The sequence below is a fragment of the Bufo gargarizans genome, chromosome 3 (genome assembly GCF_014858855.1).
Source record: "Bufo gargarizans isolate SCDJY-AF-19 chromosome 3, ASM1485885v1, whole genome shotgun sequence".
NCBI classification, from domain to species: Eukaryota; Metazoa; Chordata; class Amphibia; order Anura; family Bufonidae; genus Bufo; species Bufo gargarizans.
Window position 1 is genome coordinate 381,450,289 of NC_058082.1, and position 18,970 is coordinate 381,469,258.

The 18,970-nt window shown below is 44.1% G+C and overlaps 1 protein-coding gene across 1 annotated transcript; it reads right to left on the reverse strand.

Moving 5' to 3' along the window:
- Positions 1-687: 687 nt before the first annotated feature.
- RPL10A (ribosomal protein L10a) lies at positions 688-15,589 on the reverse strand. Its single transcript, XM_044288168.1, has 6 exons — positions 15,506-15,589; positions 10,094-10,168; positions 8,838-8,918; positions 8,182-8,330; positions 7,787-7,959; positions 688-893 (listed from the first exon to the last, which is right to left on the reverse strand). Exons 1-6 carry the CDS (start codon positions 15,508-15,510, stop codon positions 723-725), a joined length of 654 nt encoding a protein of 217 aa, XP_044144103.1. The 5' UTR covers positions 15,511-15,589; the 3' UTR covers positions 688-722.
- Positions 15,590-18,970: the final 3,381 nt, after the last annotated feature.

Here is an 18,970-nt window from a genome sequence, read left to right on the forward strand (position 1 = left end):
ATTATTTCACTACCAAAGCAGACTCCCTATGCATTCTTGCATGGTACAGTGTTCTACACCATTATAAAGGCTCTCTGCAGCCAGGAAATAGCAGGTTTATGAAATTTGGTGCAAATATATTCGGATCGAACCAAATAAAAAATTGGCGAACTCGCAAATTGAATTTTTGAAAAATTCGCTCATCTCTACTCTACCGTCATCATTGTCCCTAATCTCTTCCCTCTCCTATACCGATATGGCTGCAAAACAATGATAAAACTTGGAAGTAGCATTGGGGTATACATTGAGAACTGAAAAGTAAACAACCTGGCCCCACAATGTAAACTTGCTTTCTTCAGCGAGGCTCCAGGAGTGGTAAACTCCTATGGAGAAAAACCTATACACTAGATAATTTTTTCCATAACAAATTTATGCTGAGATCTAAGGAAGAGGGAACCAGTTTGTGAAATTCATAACGAAACCGGTTTATTACAAACATTCATCAACAAGGGGGCGCGAAGCTTAAGTGTTAAAAACTGTACTGCAGCTACACTGAACAGGTACGAAATCTCAAATATTCGGGCTACAAAATGACAACTCTACAAGTCATACATAGTCAGGCTGTATTCACACTTTCTCCCCCCTCCCCTCACAGAAAGCCTCCACAGCCTGAAACATTTAATTCATAAATAAATACTGTACACAAAAGGCATTGCAATGAAAAACTTTATTGTCATCACAAATTAGTACAGGCGCTGTGGCTTGCCCATGGTGCTCTTGATATAAAGTGCCCTCACGTTCTGCCAATTCTTTTTCAATAGAGATACCAAGAAGTTAATTGCCAGATGGATGTTGTAGACAAGCTCTTCCTCGGTCATTTTTACATGACCAACAGCCACAGCCAGACATAGGACCTGAAGAGAACACAGAGTTAGAGACTCCCCTAGTGTTTGAGTGGTACCATGATAGTCAATAAAGGGATGGGGTAATCAATAGGCTGCTTCTTTAATTCAATAGCTAACTGGCCAGTTACTAGCTAAAATAGTAATTTACACACATCTGCTGGAGGGGGTTATTTGTGTATACAGAGATAGCTGTCACTGATGACACCTCCTCCCTGTACTGATGGGTATTAGAAAAAGTAAAAGATACATTTAAAAAGGGATTCTGTCACTTGGATTTTGCCTAGAGCTGCGTACATGCCTTGCTAGATCACCACTAGCACGTGTGCAATATACAGTCCCCATAGCTCTCAGCGCTTTTATTGTGTCCAAAAAACAAAGATATATGTAAGTGAGGCAAGGGAAGTAAGGTGTGAGATTACAGCGCTCCAACTTTGCGATTCTCAGAGCAACGAGGAGATTCGGAGAGGATGCAGGTGGTGCTTGGCTATACAGGTGTAAAAAATAGACGAGCAGCACACAAATCCAAAGGTGGTGCAATTCCTTGAAACTGACCATCGACTGATCCAGCCGAGTATATGCAAAAAGAATCCAAGGCAGCACACAGATATCCGTGAAAAAAGGGTATTTTATCCACCCATGTGAAGACCACAATGTTTCAGCTCGCTCTATGGAGCCTTTGACAAAGGCTCCATAGAGCGAGCTGAAACGTTGTGGTCTACACATGGGAATAAAATATCCTTTTTTCACGGATATCTGTGTGCTGCCTTGGGGAGATAGATATATATCTATCTATCTCTCCATCTATAATATTTATAGACCAAAAGTTTGGACACACCTCAAAGGGTTTTCTTTATTTTCATGACTATGAAAATTGTAGATTCACACTAAAGGCATCAAAGCTATGAATTAACACATGTGGCATTATATTTTTAAAAAATGTGTGAAACTGAAAATATGTCATATTCGAGGTTCTTCAAAGTAGCCACATTTTGCTTTGATTACTGCTTTGCACACTCTTGGCATTCTCTTGATGAGCTTCAAGAGGTAGTCACCTGAAATGGTTTTCACTTCACAGGTGTGCCCTGTCAGGTTTAATAAGTGGGATTTCTTGCCTTATAAATGAATGCATTGCACCGACACTGAATCCAGACCCATTCATTTCTATGGGGCTGAGCACATGAGCGGTGATTTTCAAGCATCACTTCTGCGTTGCATGAAAATCGCAGCATGCTCATCTTTGTGCATTTTTCACGTAACGCAGAACATGCACTCAGGTAGCCTGTATCACTTGGACATTACCTGAAGGAGGAAACTGTAGCTGAAAGTCTGTAGTCAAACTCCCCCTGGCAATAAATGCTCTTCTCCAACCCATTGTTTCATTTTAAAACTGCATTATATTGTCTTTGCATTATAACACCTTTAAAGGGAATGTGTCATCAGAAAATGACCTATTGTTTAACCTTTTCACCAGGTTCGCATTTTTGCGATTTTATTTTTCTTGCCCATCTTCCTTGAGCCATAACTTTTTTTTATATTTCCGCACATAGCTGTATGAGGGCTTATTTTTTGCAGGACAAGATGTACTTTCTAATGCCACAATAAATTAAATTATGGCATACAACGTAATGAGAAGTGGTAAAAAAAATAAATAAAAATAAAATCCAAGTGAGGTGGAAGATAAAAAAATAAAATAAATGTATTCACCGCTTCACAGGTTTTGTTCCCACTGCATTTCATTTGCAGCAAAAGTGACCCATGGCCTTCATCCGCTGGGTCAGTACGATTACAACTATTTCCCATATGTACAGGGTTTTTTTTAAGTCCAAATAGTGTAAAAATAAACATTGGAATTTTTTTTTCTTTTTATATCACCATATTCTGATCCCATAACCAAGTTATGTCTACTGAGCTGTATAGGGGCTTATTTCTTGCAGGACAATCTGTATGTTTTATTCATACCATTTTGGAGAGTTTGTAACTTTGATCACACTTCTTTTTTGGGGTAAGAGAAGCCATGAAATTATTATTATTTTTTTTAATTGGCCATTTTGACCCTTTGTCCGTTAACGCCATTCACCGTATTGGATTTCTTTTTATATTCGAGCAGCATGGGAGTTTGATAGCTTTTTGATTATATGGAAAGGGGGGGGGGGGGGGGGGGGGAGATTTAATATTTTGTATATATTTTTTTAATATAACTTTTTTTATATTTTGTAGCTCATGAGCCTAGAGATTTTTTTTTGTTAAATGTGTATTACTGTCAATTGCTCATTTGTTATGTTGGCCTGCCATCTGGTGGCCAAATAAGCATGGCAGCATGAATACTGTGGGTCTCGTCGGTGAGACTCACTGCATTCAAAGCAACTACCGACATGCCCATTGGCCGCAGGGGGGTGTCAGTAGGAAGCCCGGAAGCGCAATCTAAAGCCTTTAATTACTGCGATCGGTATTACTGATAAGACTAAACCTTCACTTTATATTTCTAAAATGTGTCTCTGAAATTTGTTTTATTCATCTAAATGGGGTTTGTAGAAATCCCATGAGCTTACGGTCAGAATTAACCAAGGCAATCAGGTCATGCGTGCTTCCCTATCAGAGGGGAGAATATGACAGTGATAGATGTGGAGCTCTGTGATAAACAGGCATGTATGATTTGGAGCACAATTTGAACAGGGAGCAAATCCTGACCAGTATCCTAGGAGAAACCATAACCAGATTATCGACATAGGATGGACCGCTTTCCCCGTGTCAGTCCCAAGTTCACCAGTTTTTTGGTCACTTATTGTGAGCCAATAACAGTAGTGAAGTCTACTCTCAAAATAGGTGCAAATCTTTACATCAACACCTGAATTTTTTATTTTATTTTTTTAACAGCACCTGGTTATAGCTCACAACAACTTATCAAAATAACTGACCAAATACCTGAAGTGTGAACTCAACCTTAGGCCCCATTCACACAATTTTTTCTCTGCATCCGATCCGCATTTTTTGTGACAACCCCAATTTTTTTGCATCAAGTATCCATTTGTGTCCCGTGACCATGGAGTGGGAGTGAAGCGATTGCAGGAGTTGGCACTCTCCATACCAGTATGACAGTGCCTCAGGCAGCTGCTCCCAGCCAGTCACAGTGCTTGTCTCATACACTTCATGTGAGAGCAGCCATAACAGGCCAGCTGATTGGTTAGTGGTAAGACAAATGCTGATTGGCTATAAATGGACTGGGGGTGGGGCTTAGTGCAGCCAGGAAGTGTAGTGGCTATTTATGCTATGCAGACACTGGATATTGTATTGTTGCCCCTTGCGGTATATTGTCCCTATTTGGCCCAGCCCATGCAGTATAATCCTCCTCATATAGTATGTTACCTTGTCCCCAGCCACCTGATAGAGTAATGACACGTTACAGCCATCTCTCCTTCTGTACCAGTTTGTAACTCATCTTGTTTAGGATTTATGCTATTGTCTGTATTATGTATGTATACCCCTTTTTATATGTACAGTGCCATGGAATGAATGACGCTTTAATAATAAATAATCTTGATGGCACTGGGGTGGGACTGATGCACTTGGGCTGATCGCACAGAGGGGAACGAAGGGTGTCGGGGACTGATGGCAGGGGGTCTGATGTGTTTTTATAAAAAGAAAAAACAGTCTATTAACCCCTTAGGGACCCATGATGTACCAGTACGGCATGGATCCCGAGTCCTTAAGGACCCATGACGTACCGGTACGTCATGAGTTTAAATTGAGATGTTGGCGACCCAGGGGTTAATACGCACAGGATGCCGGCTGAAATCATTCAGCCGGCATCCTGTCACAACGCCTGGGGGGGGTCATATGACCCCCCCCCCCCCCCCAGGCGTTGTGACCGCGGCGATCAGAAACTTTAGTGTGGCTAAAATATATAGTTATCACACACCCCCCCCCCCCCTGCATGATTTTAGGATGGTGGGAGGTGCAGGGGGGGTTTACGGGCGGTGCGGCAGGCGGGATCGCAATCCCCAGCCTGCCTCCCGCCTAATCGTTGGCTTCTAGTGGGTATACCAGGGTGTCAGCAATTGCTGACACCCTGGTATAAACGGCTGACATCTGTGAATGGATGTCAGCCGTTTAACCCTTTCCATACAGCGGTCCGTACGGGGGGTGCATCAGGGGGGCTTCAAATGGGACATGGTGTAAAAAAAAAAAAAAAAAAAAAAGTCCAGCAAAATCTGCCTTCCAAAAACATTATGGCATTCCTTTCCTTCTGCGCCCTGCCGTGTGCCCGTACAGCTGTTTACGACCACATATGGGGTGTTTCTGTAAACTACAGAATCAGGGCCATAAAGAATGAGTTTTGTTTGGCTGTTAACCCTTGCTTTGTTACTTGAAAAAATATATTCAAATTTTCCACTAAAGCTTGTGCAACACCTAAAGGGTTAACAAAGTTTGTAAAATCAGTTTTGAATACCTTGAAGGGTGTAGTTTCTTAGATAGGGTCACTTTTAGGGAGTTTCTACTCTAGGGGTGCATCAAGGGGCTTCAAATGGGACATTGTGTCAAAAAACCAGTCCAGCAAAATCTGGCTTCCAAAAACCAAACGGCGCACCTTTCACTCTACGCCCCGCTGTGTGGCCGTACAGTAGTTTACGGCCACATATGGGGTGTTTCTGTAAACGGCAGAGTCAGGGCAATAAATATACAGTCTTGTTTGGCTGTTAACCCTTGCTTTGTTAGTGGAAAAAATGGGTTAAAATGGAAAATTAGGCAAAAAAAATGAAATTCTCAAATTTCATCCCCATTTGCCAATAACTCTTGTGCAACACCTAAAGGGTTACCAAAGTTTGTAAAATCAGTTTTGAATACCTTGAGGGGTGTAGTTTCTAGAATGGGGTCATTTTTGGGAGGTTTCTATTATCTAAGCCTCACAATATGACTTCAAACCTGAACTGGTCCATAAAAAGTGGGATTTCGAAGATTTCAGAAAAATTTCAAAATTTGCTTCTAAACTTCTAAGCCTTGTAACATCCCCCCAAAAAAAATATAATTCCCAAAATGCTACAAACATGAAGTAGACATATGGGGAATGTAAAGTAATCACAATTTGTGGGGTTATTACTATGTATTACAGAAGTAGAGAAATTGAAACTTTGAAATTTGCAAATTTATCCAAATTTTTGGTAAATTTGGTATTTTTTTAATGCAAAAATTTTTTGGGGGGGACTTAATTTTACCAGTGTCATGAAGTACAATATGTGACGAAAAAAATCTCAGAATGGCCTGGATAAGTCAAAGCGTTTTAAAGTTATGAGCACTTAGTGACAGCTCAGATTTGCAAAAAATGGCTGAGGACATGGGTTGCTAGATGGCCGCTAGCACATCCACAATACCCAGTCCCCATAGCTCTGTGTGCTTTTATTGTGGGGAAAATAGCGATTTGATACATATGCAAATTAACCCGAGATGAGTCCTGTCCCTGACTCATCTCACATACAGGACTCATCTCAGGTTAATTTGCATATGTATCAATAAAAGCACACAGAGCTATGGGGACTGGGTATTGCGGATGTGCTAGTGGCCATCTAGCAACCTATGTCCTCAGCTCTATACACAAAATCCCGGTGACAGGTCCCCTTTAAGGTGAAATAGGGCTGAGTCCTTAAGGGGTTAATTCAGTAATCTGCCTCTATGAGAGGGTATATATAAGTGAGGAAAAAAGAAACCAAAGAGTAAGGGTAGCGGAAAAGGTTTCAAAAGCGCCACGGAGACTACTAGGTGGTGGAAAAAAGAGGAAGGCGAATGACCGTTCCCTTACATATACAGTGCACAGCAAAAAAAATAAAAAAATTAATATATATATATATATATATATATATATATATATATATATATATATATATATATATATATATATATATATATACATACATACATATACACACACACACACACACACACACATTTTGGCTGATCGCAGCTCCCTCTCATGGAGCAAGTTTGAGAGAATAAAAAGTGTGCTTGTGCTAGAGGTTCCCCTAAGTAGCTTTGATGGTGCTCGGGGGAGGATTAGCACTGGGGCGCCAGGAGTATGTGGTTGTAAATATTTAAAATCGGTAGTGAATGGTATTAAAACAGTGTATTATTAAAACACTGGAAATTTGTGTAATAAATATTTGCATGGATATAAGGCAGAGATGGGAGAACTTACTTCACTAGGGAGGGAGGTATAGGATATGACACCTATACCTGCCCCTCCCCCGCTGAGATCGCTTGTTATGATCGTATGGACTCGCCTCCACGTCCCAGAAGAATGACACCAGGGTTCCAAGTGGAGAGTTCTTTAATGGTTAATAGCTCAATGCGTATCGGGGTATATATCCCCTTTCTCAAAAGCAAGTAAAATTCAAATATTACACTATTTTCCAGTTTTAATACCATTCACTACCGATTTTAACTAAAAAAAATTTTGGGTGTGGTTGTAAATAAGATTTTATACAAAATTTTCGTAATTCTACCACTCTCCCCTGGCGCCCCAGTGCTAATCCTCCCCCGACCACCATCAAAGCTACTTAGGGAAACCTCTAGCACAAACTTTTTTCTCTCTCAAACTTGCTCCATGAGAGGGAGCTGCGATCAGCCAAAATGAGTCTAATTCCTCAGGTATGACACCTGAGGGGTTAATTGCCGCAGTTTGGTGATCACAACGCCCTCTCAAAAGGATGGGCGACAGGTATGAGATACGGCAGGCACCCGCTGCTTACATTTGTATTAATGGTTTTATTACTTTCATTGGTGGCACAGTGGCCACAGTTCCTCCCCTCCTGACTGCCATCTCTTCATTGGTGGCAGTGGCACCACAGTGGGGAGGGTCTCTAAAAACTGGACAACCCCTTTAATAACCATTACATTGCCTACAAGCCAGTCACCTTTTTCATCTGGAACTTAATGGTGGACTTCACTTCATCAACTTTAGCAACCATGTTTTCATTATGTGTTAGCAAGGAAGGAAATTTGCCAGCCTTGTTCAAACCAGGTCCCAAAATACGAGGAATTTGCTTGATCAGTGATTCAGAGGCCAAAAACGCATCATACTTCTTAGCTGTGAAAAAAAAAAAAAATGTTAGTCAAATCTAGAACAGTCTAGTGATAGAAGCAATTAGGGGGATCTACAGGTTAAGTACTGCTAATACTTTAAACATAAGAGAATACATTTCTGACAACAGAACTGAAGGATTCCTTGCTTCATAAGCTTCCTAATTTAAGAGAAGATATTTCTCAAAAACAGCATTAAAAAAAAATATAAAAACCTAGCTGTACATACCCAGCTTTTTCACTAGCTTCTTGTTTTTGTTTAACTTCTTAAGGGCTTCTATGTCCATGTGAGGCAAGTCAACCGCTTTTGCCTCATCACAATGTTGCTGATCTCCCAAGACACAAACTGAAAATTTGGGTCTTGGTGTAGACTTTAGTCTGAAGGTACAAAGTGAACAGTTAGAAAAAAATAAAAAATAATGGGTTTGAAGTGTACCTTCACTTTTTTTAAACTTTTGATGCATAAGAAAAATACAGAAGTGGCCATTTTTCAGGCCCCTGTAATGGTGCATTGTCTGAATAGGACACAGTCTCCTTTTGTTTCAGAAATGTAGAGTTCTGATGTAGAAAGTCTCCAAATGTTGAAGCATTTCAATCAAAAGTTTTAAAAAGTGGTGGTAATAGCAGCAACTGTGATGCAAGACATGGCATCAAGGAACAAACCTTGCATAATACCTTCGTATTATTCGGCAGGTGTTGGACTGAAGACCAAACCACACCTCCCCTCATATTTTAAGACCCAGGGTGGGGGTCCGTCCAGCTAGCCTTACAGTTAAAAGGTAACTGAACTACCCATATCATTTGCCAGTGTGATTCCCCTCACAACGAAAAAGTACAAGGGAAAGTGAGGCAAATGCTGGGTGAAAGAAGGAGGAGTGTCCAAACCTGACTGTTCCAGAGAAACGTTTGTCCTTTTGAGGGTCATAGTTTTTTAGGCTGATCTGGAGCTCCACAGTTTGCAGAAACCTAAATAGAAAGTAAAAACCATAATCAATGCAGTGATTAAAATGGTCAGTGTAGACTTGCAGTGTAACGATCAGAGCATATGAATTATTTGATGTATAGTACTTCAGCTGTTGCAAGTGTAAGACTACTTGCACACTAGCATTAGCCTTCTCCGGCCGGAGAACAGCCTGCCGGATCTGTGCTACCGCACAGCGATGCCGGAAGTCCGCTCCAGCCCCATTCACTATAATGGTGGCAGGCTGGAGGTCTGACTGCAGCACGGCAAACATGCCAAGAGGTGGTCGGAAGAAAAACCACAACATGTTTTAGTTTTATTCTGGCCTCCTCCTGGCATATTTGCCGTGCTGCAGCCGGAGCGGAATTCAGGCAGCACGGATTCACCAGGCTGTTCTCCCACCGAAACAGACTGTCAGAGAAGGCTACCGCCAGTGTGTAAGTAGCCAAAAAAGGGCTCTGCACAATGGGTTAGATTTACCATTCCTGTCCAAAACACAAGACAGCATGAACGCAAGTGTCAGTTATCTGGGATGAGAATTCCTTCCCGACAACTGCCCTTTCTAAATGTGCTTCTAATCAATGAGCCAACGTCAGAAGCACACGTCTGGGAGCTACTTGTAAACATGGGAATGGTGGTCTGCCCTGGTTAGTGGCTGGTCCGACCAAGGACAACGTCTGCATAGAGTTGCGTGGGTTTCTTCCAGGTACTCCCGTTTTCTCCCACACTCCAAAAATATACAAATAGGGAAGTTAGTTTGTAAGCCCCATTGAGGCTAGTGTGATGCCAATGTCTAAAGCAGCACAGAATATAGCAGCGCTATACAAGTGCATTAAATAAAGGATTGCTGCAATTTCCATTTCTGGCAGGACACCGCCAGATCCTATTCACCATAACAAGATTTATGAGGTTTCCAGAATGAATTCCAGCATTCATGCCCAAAACCTGATTATAGTGAATTGGGCCTCAGCAGTGTTAGCTATGGTCAGTGTAGACTTGCAGTGTAACGATCAGAGCATATGAATTATTTGATGTATAGTACTTCAGCTGTTGCAAGTGTAAGACTACTTGCACACTAGCATTAGCCTTCTCCGGCCGGAGAACAGCCTGCCGGATCTGTGCTACCGCACAGCGATGCCGGAAGTCCGCTCCAGCCCCATTCACTATAATGACAACTTACTTTCTCTTCTTCCGTTTTGCTCCAACTAGTACTTCCCTCACTCCCTCATACAGGGTATCGCGAGAAACTTTACTACTAAAAAAATAAAAAGAGAAAAAGGTCAAAATTCCCTATGGTTAGAATGCACCAATATTCCATTCATACGTTTTGAACCTTTTCATTACAGGAATCTGGTCATGTGACCTCATGTCTGACTACCAATTCAGAGCTTACTCTCCTGTGTAAACCGCAATGTCAGCATCCCAGGAGTCTGTGTGACCTGTAGGACATCAAACTCATCCCAGCAGCTCTGAAACCCACACAGACACACTATTTGTTGAGCAGTGTGTGGGTGTATATTATATAGACAAAAAAAATAATTATAAAAAGGGAACACAAGTTACCACATCCTAGATCCCAATGAATGAAGTACTCCAGTTGAAATCTTTAATCATTACATAGTGGAATGTATTTAGAACAATAAAAACATAAAAATGATCAATGCAAGTCAGAATGAATATCCCATGGAGGTCTGGATTTGGAATGATACTCCAAATCAAATTTCAGGCTGATCCAACTACAATGGAAATGCCTCAAGACAAGGACATAAGGCTCAGAAGTATGCGTGGCCTCCACATGCCTGTATCATGCTCCTGGTGAGGTGGTGGATGTTCTTCCGAGGAATCTCCTGCCAGACCTGGACTAAAAGCATCCATCAACTCTTGGACAGTCTGTGGTGCAACATGGCGTTGGTGGATGGAACGAGACATGTCCCATATATGCTTATTTGGATTCAGGTCAGGGGACCGGGCCATAGCATCAATGCCTTTAGCCACACGAGGCCTAGCATTACCATGCATTTGAAGGAACCCAGGGCCCACTGCGCATGCATATGGTCTCACAATGAGAGGAAATCATCCTGGTACATAATGGCAGTCAGGGTACCTCTGGCTAGCACAGAGGGCTATGCAGGCCTCCAAAGAAATGCTTACTCAGAGTTACTGACCCACTGCCAAACCGGTCATGCTGGAGGATGTTGTAGATAGCAGAAAGTTCACCATGGCGTCTCCAGACACCGTCACATGTCCTCAATGCAAACCTGTCAGTTTGTTGCCTCTTTCCCCGCGTGGACAGGAGGTGTGTGTAAACATCACAAATTGGTAACCAGGGACCACACCGCGTCTTGTGACCTTGACGTAGTTTACATCAAGCGGGCACGAGGTGGTATTTGTCACAAGTGTGTTTATGTGACAGTGGGGCAGTGACTGCATAGCGTGTATGCGACAGTGTGTGTCTAGTGTCTATATGCGATGGGGATCAACTGATTTTCAAAGTTATCCGAATTGGAATCCATTTTGCCGATAATGAATCGGGAACAAGGATCGCGCTGTCAGCGCGATCCGTGTTCCCTCAGCAGCACAGGGGAGAAGGAAGCAGTGTCTCCCTCCCCTTGTGTCACTGCTGCCAAAGATATTAACTCACTCAAATTCAAAAGGAGGTGTGAGCTGGCTGCAGAAACACATAGTCGCAGCCGACCTCTATGACAAGTAGCTGCCATCCGCGGAAGTTAAACTCTCAGGTGCGGCAGGGGTTAACTTCCACGGATCGCAGCTACCGCTATACGATTCTGCAGCCAGCACCTGCCTCCTGTATATAAATGAATGGGAGAGTTATCTTCATTGGTGGCGCAGTGCATGCCCCCACCCAAGCTCTCCAGTATTAATTGGTGGTGCAGTGGCAGCTTCTGATCGGAGCCCCAGCAGTGTAAACATGGGGCTCCAATCAGTTACCATGACAGCGAGGATGCTACTGAAGCCCCGGATGCCATAGTCCGCTGCACAGGGCAGCAGGGAGAGTGAAGTCATATTCACCCTAATAGAGATCTATCAGGGTGAATAGGACAAGGGTTCTAGCTCCTAAGAGGGCGAAAAGTTGGTAAAAAAACACGTATTTTTCGCCCTATAAGACGCACAGGCCTACAAGACACCTAGGTTTGAGGAGAAAAATAAAACATTTAACCAGAAGGGTCCCTCAATACAGCGGCCCTCCACTCACCACAGTATTTATAAATATTAATCCTTAACCTGTTAATAAGTTAAACTAAAAGCTGTGCTCCCCCTGTATCAGTACAGCACTTAACAAGCTTCCAGAGCAGACGGCAGCAGTAACGTCACTCACTGTCTCGCGCCTGCTCCTCCCACTTTATGAATGAAGCAGGCGCGTGACGTTACTGCTGCCGTCCGCTCTGCCTGCTATGGAAGCTTGTTAAGTGCTGTACTGATACATGGGAGAGCGCAGCTTTAGTTAAACTTAACAGGTTAAGGATTAATGTTTAGAAATACTGCAGTGAGCCCAGTGTAAGGGTCCATTCACACGTCCTGTTTTTTTTCATCCTGAAAAACGGTCCGTTTTTTGCGGATCCGTTGTTCCTGAAAATGTTTCCGTATGTCATCCGTTTTTTGCGGATCCGCAAAAACATGTATACATTTCAATAATCAAATAAAGTTGTTTGGATTTCATTGAAAAAATAAAATAAAAAAATTTGTTATGCGTTTCCAGGAACGGAATCCGCAAAAAACGGATGACATACGGAATGACATCCGAATGTCATCCGTTTTTTGCGGATCCATTGACTTTGTATTGTACCAGGATCCGATTTTTCAGGACAAGAATAGGACATGTTTTATATTTGAAAATGAATGGGTCCAGATCTGGTCCTGATCTGTTCCTGAAAAAACGGAACAGATCAGGAAAGAAAAAAAACGGACGTGTGAATGGACCTTAAGAGTACACTAACTGCTGCACCAGGCTCCGCCCTAGTTCATGACTCCAGCCCCTCCTCTCTCCCTGCTCATACATCGCAGGCTGCGATGTAAAATGGAAGCATTTGCCGCATAGGCATTTTCCCTCCACTTTTTTTTGGGGGGGGGGCTTAAAGGGCAAAAGATACTGTAAATGAAAGAAAGAAAGATTTACAAAAAAAAGTACACGTTAACAAGAAACATGTTCATTGTCAGATGTGTAGGAATTTAATAATTTTTTCAAAAATGAAAACGCACAGAATATCGGTATCAATTATCAGCCTGAAAGTTACTGTTTAATTCAAAGTTTTATGTTTAAATAATTAAATGTTTTGGGGCGTTTTATTTTGAGTATCGCAATACTTTATGGTACTGAAACCAAATCAAAATTTTGGCATTGAAACAACCCTAAAATATACAGTTTGTCGATTCCAAAATAAGTTGTACATAAATCCTGTCCATTCTCCCTGTAGAAAGCACAAGGAATTTAGTATACACCTGGACATGTAGAATGTGTTTATTCAATGTCTGAAACAGAGAACTGATTATGCCTCTTTCTATAGCTTTAATAATTCATTATTTTTCTAAACCCTTAGGCTACCAGCGCCATAGATGTTTACACATCACATCAGCGCCGTACATGACACGTGCAGTGGTTGTCACGTCTGGCAGAGACCTGCGTCTAATTACCGTGCCCGGCAATAATGCAGATTGCGGTAATTAAATGCTTTAGATGCCGTGATCTCACTCAATCACGGAACCTTTGCGCAAAAACCCGGAAGCTCGCTCTTCCAGGCTTCCTACCTATGCCCATGTGTCTAATCTAGGCAAGTTGGCAGAATGGTTACTAAGTAGGCAAAAAAAGTACCCAAACTGCAATTCCTTTTTTGGCCACTAGATGGCAGGCCAGGATAAGAAATGAGCAAAAAATAAAAATTCGCATTTTTTCTCAGTATAAAAAAAAAAAAAAAAAAAGATCATGTCAGGAATGGATTAAATGGTTTTTACCACCAGAAATACTGTTATGTAGCTGACTGACATTAGCGATGTGCTAATTTCTCCTTGCAGACGTTCTGATAAAATACACACATATAATATGCTAATAAGCCTCTAGGTGCCATGTGGGCGCAGATTCAGTACCTAGAGCAGTGATGGTGAACCTCTCTGTGGGCACCCGCAGCCTGGAAGAAGTCCAAGGTGTAACACTATGCCTTAGACTTTTTCTGCTATTCATCAGCGCAGGGCATGCTATGAATGGCAGACAGCTCACTGAATGTAGGCAGGCTATTATAGATACATGATAAAGTACATGGAAGATATGTTATATTAGTATTCAGGGTAAATGGCTATGTTGACACTTTGCGATAAATAAGTGAGTTTTGGGTTGCAGTTTGGGCACTCTGTCTCTAAAAGGTTCACCATCACTAACCTAGAGACTCCGTCTACTCACCCTTTATCCTGCCCAGGTCCTCCATTCTGCCTGCCCCTCTTGATTGATGTCACAGTTTACAGCTTCACTGACTAAATCCCGCGCCATTCACTTCTGTATTCGGCGCAGTGAGTGAAGGCCGCTCTCCTGGTGCCGGCTTCCTCACTGTGGCGTAGTCGGCGCAGGGAGGAATCCAGCTCCAGGAGTGCACTATTCACTCACTGCGCCGAATACAGAAATGGGTGTAGGATTTCGTAAGCGATGCCGCGAACAGTGACATCAATCAAGAGGAGCGGGTCGGGTAGACGGAGCCTCTAGGTGCTGAATCTACGCCCACATAGCACCCAGAGGCTCATTAGCATATCATAGGAGTATTTTAGGAGAACGGCTGCAGGGAGAAATGTAAAAACACTGTTACATAGTGCAACGCTTACATTAGCGCATCGTATTTCTGGTGGTACGGAACTCTTTAAGTGTGAGGCTAAGAAACCATCTTATGCTGGAAGCCGTCTACAACATTTTCCTGCTCATCTGCGATTAGACTGGCCAACTTGTGAAAGTGAGGACAGGCACTGTGGATTATCAGTTCTGGAGACAGTTCTGCAATTTGCTTCTTTCTTCCAAGTTATTAATCTTGTCGGTGTTTTGAGAGACGAGCATTAAGGGAATTGTTATAAATAGGGGGGCTACCAGATTTTTCCCTTTACCATCAGGTCTGCTCATCAATAATTGAAGGTAGTGCAATATCCCCTCAAGTGTACAGAATAAGTACAGAGGATATGGCATGTTCGCCTAGAAAGAAAACAATCAAGGGTTCCGGCACCCACAGGTGGTCTGACGGCCACGTTAAGGAGACTACGTTCTTCTGCTCGTTAACGTCCACTACCAGTACGTCTGGGCTGCACACAACCCCAGGCTCCACGGAGCAGACCTCGGCAAAAGAGGCGATACCATTCTCAGCAGGATGTACTAAAGCTAAAACCCCAATTAGATTCCCGCACGACGAACACCGTGTGCCTATAGAGCTTCAATCACAGGCCTAGCAACCACCACTTCCAAAAGACACACAAACCGCTGATCCCATCCCATCGGTAAGCTACCCCGATACGTAGCCCCGTCCTTATTGCATTAACACCACTTGCAGAGTACAGCCATCACGCTAGACCACGGATTGCAAAGGATTGAACCACCTTTCCCACCTACCTCATTTTGGACTCAACCAAGGCTCAGGGATTAAAAAAAAAAGAACGAACACACCCGCGCGTGCGCTTAAGAACCACGTAATCTCGCGGTGTTTGTGTGCAGCAATGATATACCCGCGTCACTTCCGAGGAAGGGGGGTTGGTGCGACGCTGCGCAAGCGCAGATCCACAGTTAAGTCAAAATGATATTCCCTTATGTCCTAACCAGTGGCACAGATGGGGATATTCTGCCCCTGTGGACTGGTTAGGACAGGTGGAAGTTTTAATGAACTAATAAAAAACTGACATATACACGCCCTCCCTGCCCCCCAATAAAGAGGGGTGTGACCCTCAGAACCGTGTTTTTTTCTGTCCTTGGACGGGACGGGTGGTCACTCCTCCATCCCTCGGTGGAGAGACTGTTTCTTTATCTTTCCCTCTGGGAGCGGGGTCTGCTCCTCCTTGCCGCCTGGGAGCTGTGACTCCTTAGCTAGTTCACCCTTACCTCATTTCGAGGTCTGAAGCGGCGGGAGCGGCGTCCCGCATGTTCGGCTGGGCACCGCCATCTTGCGGAAGTGACGTCAGGTGATGTCACTTCCGTGTTTTTCTCTGGCCGATCGCGGCTGCGTCGGCCGGGGAGTTTTTTCACTATTTAGGGCTGCTGGGGGCCTTTAGAAGATTCAGGGTCCCTCTCTGGGTTCCAGAGGAGTTTTTTTTTTTTTTACTTAGTGTTAAAAAAATAAGCTTTAGAGGTTTACCACGCCCCTTTTGTGGGCGGAGCTTCCGTGTGGCGCCCAAACACCCTATTTAAACTTGGTGAAGCTCCAGGTTCAGTCTCCTGGAGCGCAGTTATCTGTTAACCTTGAGTTGTGTGGTTGGTGCTAGAGTTGTTTGCGTGCAAACCTCTGTGTTGCTGAAAACCTTTTTTCCCTTTCAATAGAGCTTGCTAAGATCTTCTGGGTAAAGATCCTGAAGCCTGCGGTTAAAGGTCTTTGTTCTTGAATTATGCTTAAATTCATACCTCTTCTATTTTTCAGCCATGTCTTCTACCGGGGACGGTGAGCGAGAGCCCGGCAGGAAGTCCACGGGCAAGAGACGTCACCTGCAGTGTCATGACTGCCAGATCGTGTTGGAGGACTCCTACGATTTTTCCCAGTGCCCACCCTGTAGGGCCAAGACTCTCCCCCAGCTGGAGGACGTCACCTGCAGTGTCATGACTGCCAGATCGTGTTGGAGGACTCCTACGATTTTTCCCGGTGCCCACCCTGTAGGGTCAAGACTCTCCCCCAGCTGGAGCCCCAGCGGTCCTCGACGTGGTCGATTGGGTTAAGGGCTATATAGAGACCAACATGAACCAGATAAACGCCTCCATACAAGAGCTCAAGAATACCCTGGTTTCCAAACGCCATCTGCCCTCCTCCCCCCCCCCCCCCACCCAGCGGGCGATGGAGGTATCAGGGTGTCAGGAGGCGAGAGATGGTTCAGCCTCTTCCTCCTCGGATGAGGAGGACGGGTATTCAGGACGTTGATCCGGGGGAAGCCTCATCCTCTGCCTCTAGGGGGCCTAGGGTCTTTAAAGCAGATGATTCTCTCCTGTCCCTCACAAAGACGGAATGGAGAAAGCCGGAGAAGGGTCCAATGTTGACCAAGAGATTCAAGGCTGTGTTTCCGGTCAAAGAGGATCAAGTATCTTCCTGGGGGCCTGTCCCCAAGGTGGACATGGAAATTGCAAAGCTTTCTAGAAGGACCCTGATCCCATCAGACGACAGGTAAAGTTTGCAAGACCTAATGGACCGGAAGGCGGACTGCGCCCTTAGGGCGCTTATTCCTCGGCCTCCGCCTCGGTTGCAATATCTTCGTCTGAAGTGGCGAACTTTTTGAAAACTAGATTCAACCAGATTACATGCTAGAATACTTCCAGAAGGGGGCCTTAGAAGAGGTTCCTCTCCAAGAGAGGGGAACAGGTATCTACTCCCCACTTTTCCTGGTACCCAAGAATACCGGAGGTTGGAGGATGATTATAGATCTGAGGTTCTTCAACCGTTTCATAAAACAAAAGAAGTTCCGTATGGAAACTATCCAGTCAGTGACCAATCTTCTTATGCCGGGAGATTTCTTGGCAACCTTAGACCTCAAGGATGCTTATCTCCATATTCCCATCCATCCTGGGTCCAGAAGATTCTTAAAGATCGCGGTAAACATCGGGGGGGTCCTAAAACATTTTCAGTTTGTGGCCCTCCCCGTTTGGGATTTCTTCAGCCCCACACACTTTCACCAAAGTGGTGGTCTCTGTGGTGGCCGCGCTAAGGCTCTTTATAGTTCCATGAGTATAGTTCCATACCTGGACGACTGGCTCCTCAGAGCTTCTTCCCAAGCGATCCTGTCCCAACACATCCAACAGGCTGTTACATTCCTACATCAGTTAGGATGGATAATCAATTAGGACAAATCCCAACTTCAACCAGCCACTTCGGTAAGGTTCATGGTGGATTCAGTCAGGATGACTATTGATCTCACTCCCGAAAGAAGGCAATCCGTGCAACAGACAGCCCGTTCTCTCTCTGTACCAAAACAGGTAACGACTCGAACGTGGATGAGGATGTTGGGACTAGGGTTGTTGCGGGTATCGAAAAATCGATACCCAATCGATACTTTTTACAAGTATCGATTCGGTACTGTGATTTGCACTTTTTCGATACTGGGCTGCGCAGCCCATTATCTCCTATGACACAACATGGCGCTCCGCCAGAAAGGCGGTGGAGAAGGCGGGAGAGAGAGAAGGAGGGAGGGATTCCCTCCCTCCTATGACGCTGCCGCCGCTGAGCCCACCAGTGACTGTGTGCGTTTAATTAAAGGAGGAGGAGGGACGGGGGAGGTAATAAACTGCTGCGCCGCCTGACTCTGAGACGAGTGAGCGCTGAGCTCAGCGAACGGCAGCAGAGCAGCCTCCTCCTCCGTCCTGACTCCTAACTGAGTAAATCACGCTTGTCTTGTGTACTCCTCTGAGTCCTTCCAGCGTCAGCCCGAGCCCCAGAGTCAGTGAGACTGAGCACTGAAAAGCAGCCAGCCCAGCATAGCAGGTACCTAGCCTAGCCCACAGCCAGACCCAGTGCAAGAGTGATGATTAGCCTGCCTCAAAATAAAGGCAGGCAAAAACCATATCTATAAGGAAGACAGCCAGCAAGATTTGGGGTTAATGTGACTCATTAACCCCAATTTTGCCACCACCCATGTTTTAAACATGATGGGGGGTCACTTATTTTTAATGTCGGGCTGGGCACATGCTTTTGGAGTCTTTGGAATGGACCCCATGTGCCTCACATTAATAGTAAGTGACCCCCAAAGTACCATCTAACATAATAGGCAACATAGGGTTAATGTGAGTTGCAGAATACAGGTCATTGTTAATATGAGGCACATAGATTGAATTCATAAGACTGTGCTGCCAAATAGCAAGTGACTGTTGTAGCTCATACATTAACCCCAT

What these genes read in the sequence shown, in the direction of transcription:
- RPL10A (XM_044288168.1), bottom strand. An exon ending in GAAGCTAGTGAAAAAGCTGG is followed by an intron (nt 7,960 to 8,181) that starts GTATGTACAGCT and finishes TTTTTTTCACAG; the next exon opens with CTAAGAAGTATGATGCGTTT. An exon ending in TTAAGTTCCAGATGAAAAAG is followed by an intron (nt 894 to 7,786) that starts GTGACTGGCTTG and finishes TGTTCTCTTCAG; the next exon opens with GTCCTATGTCTGGCTGTGGC.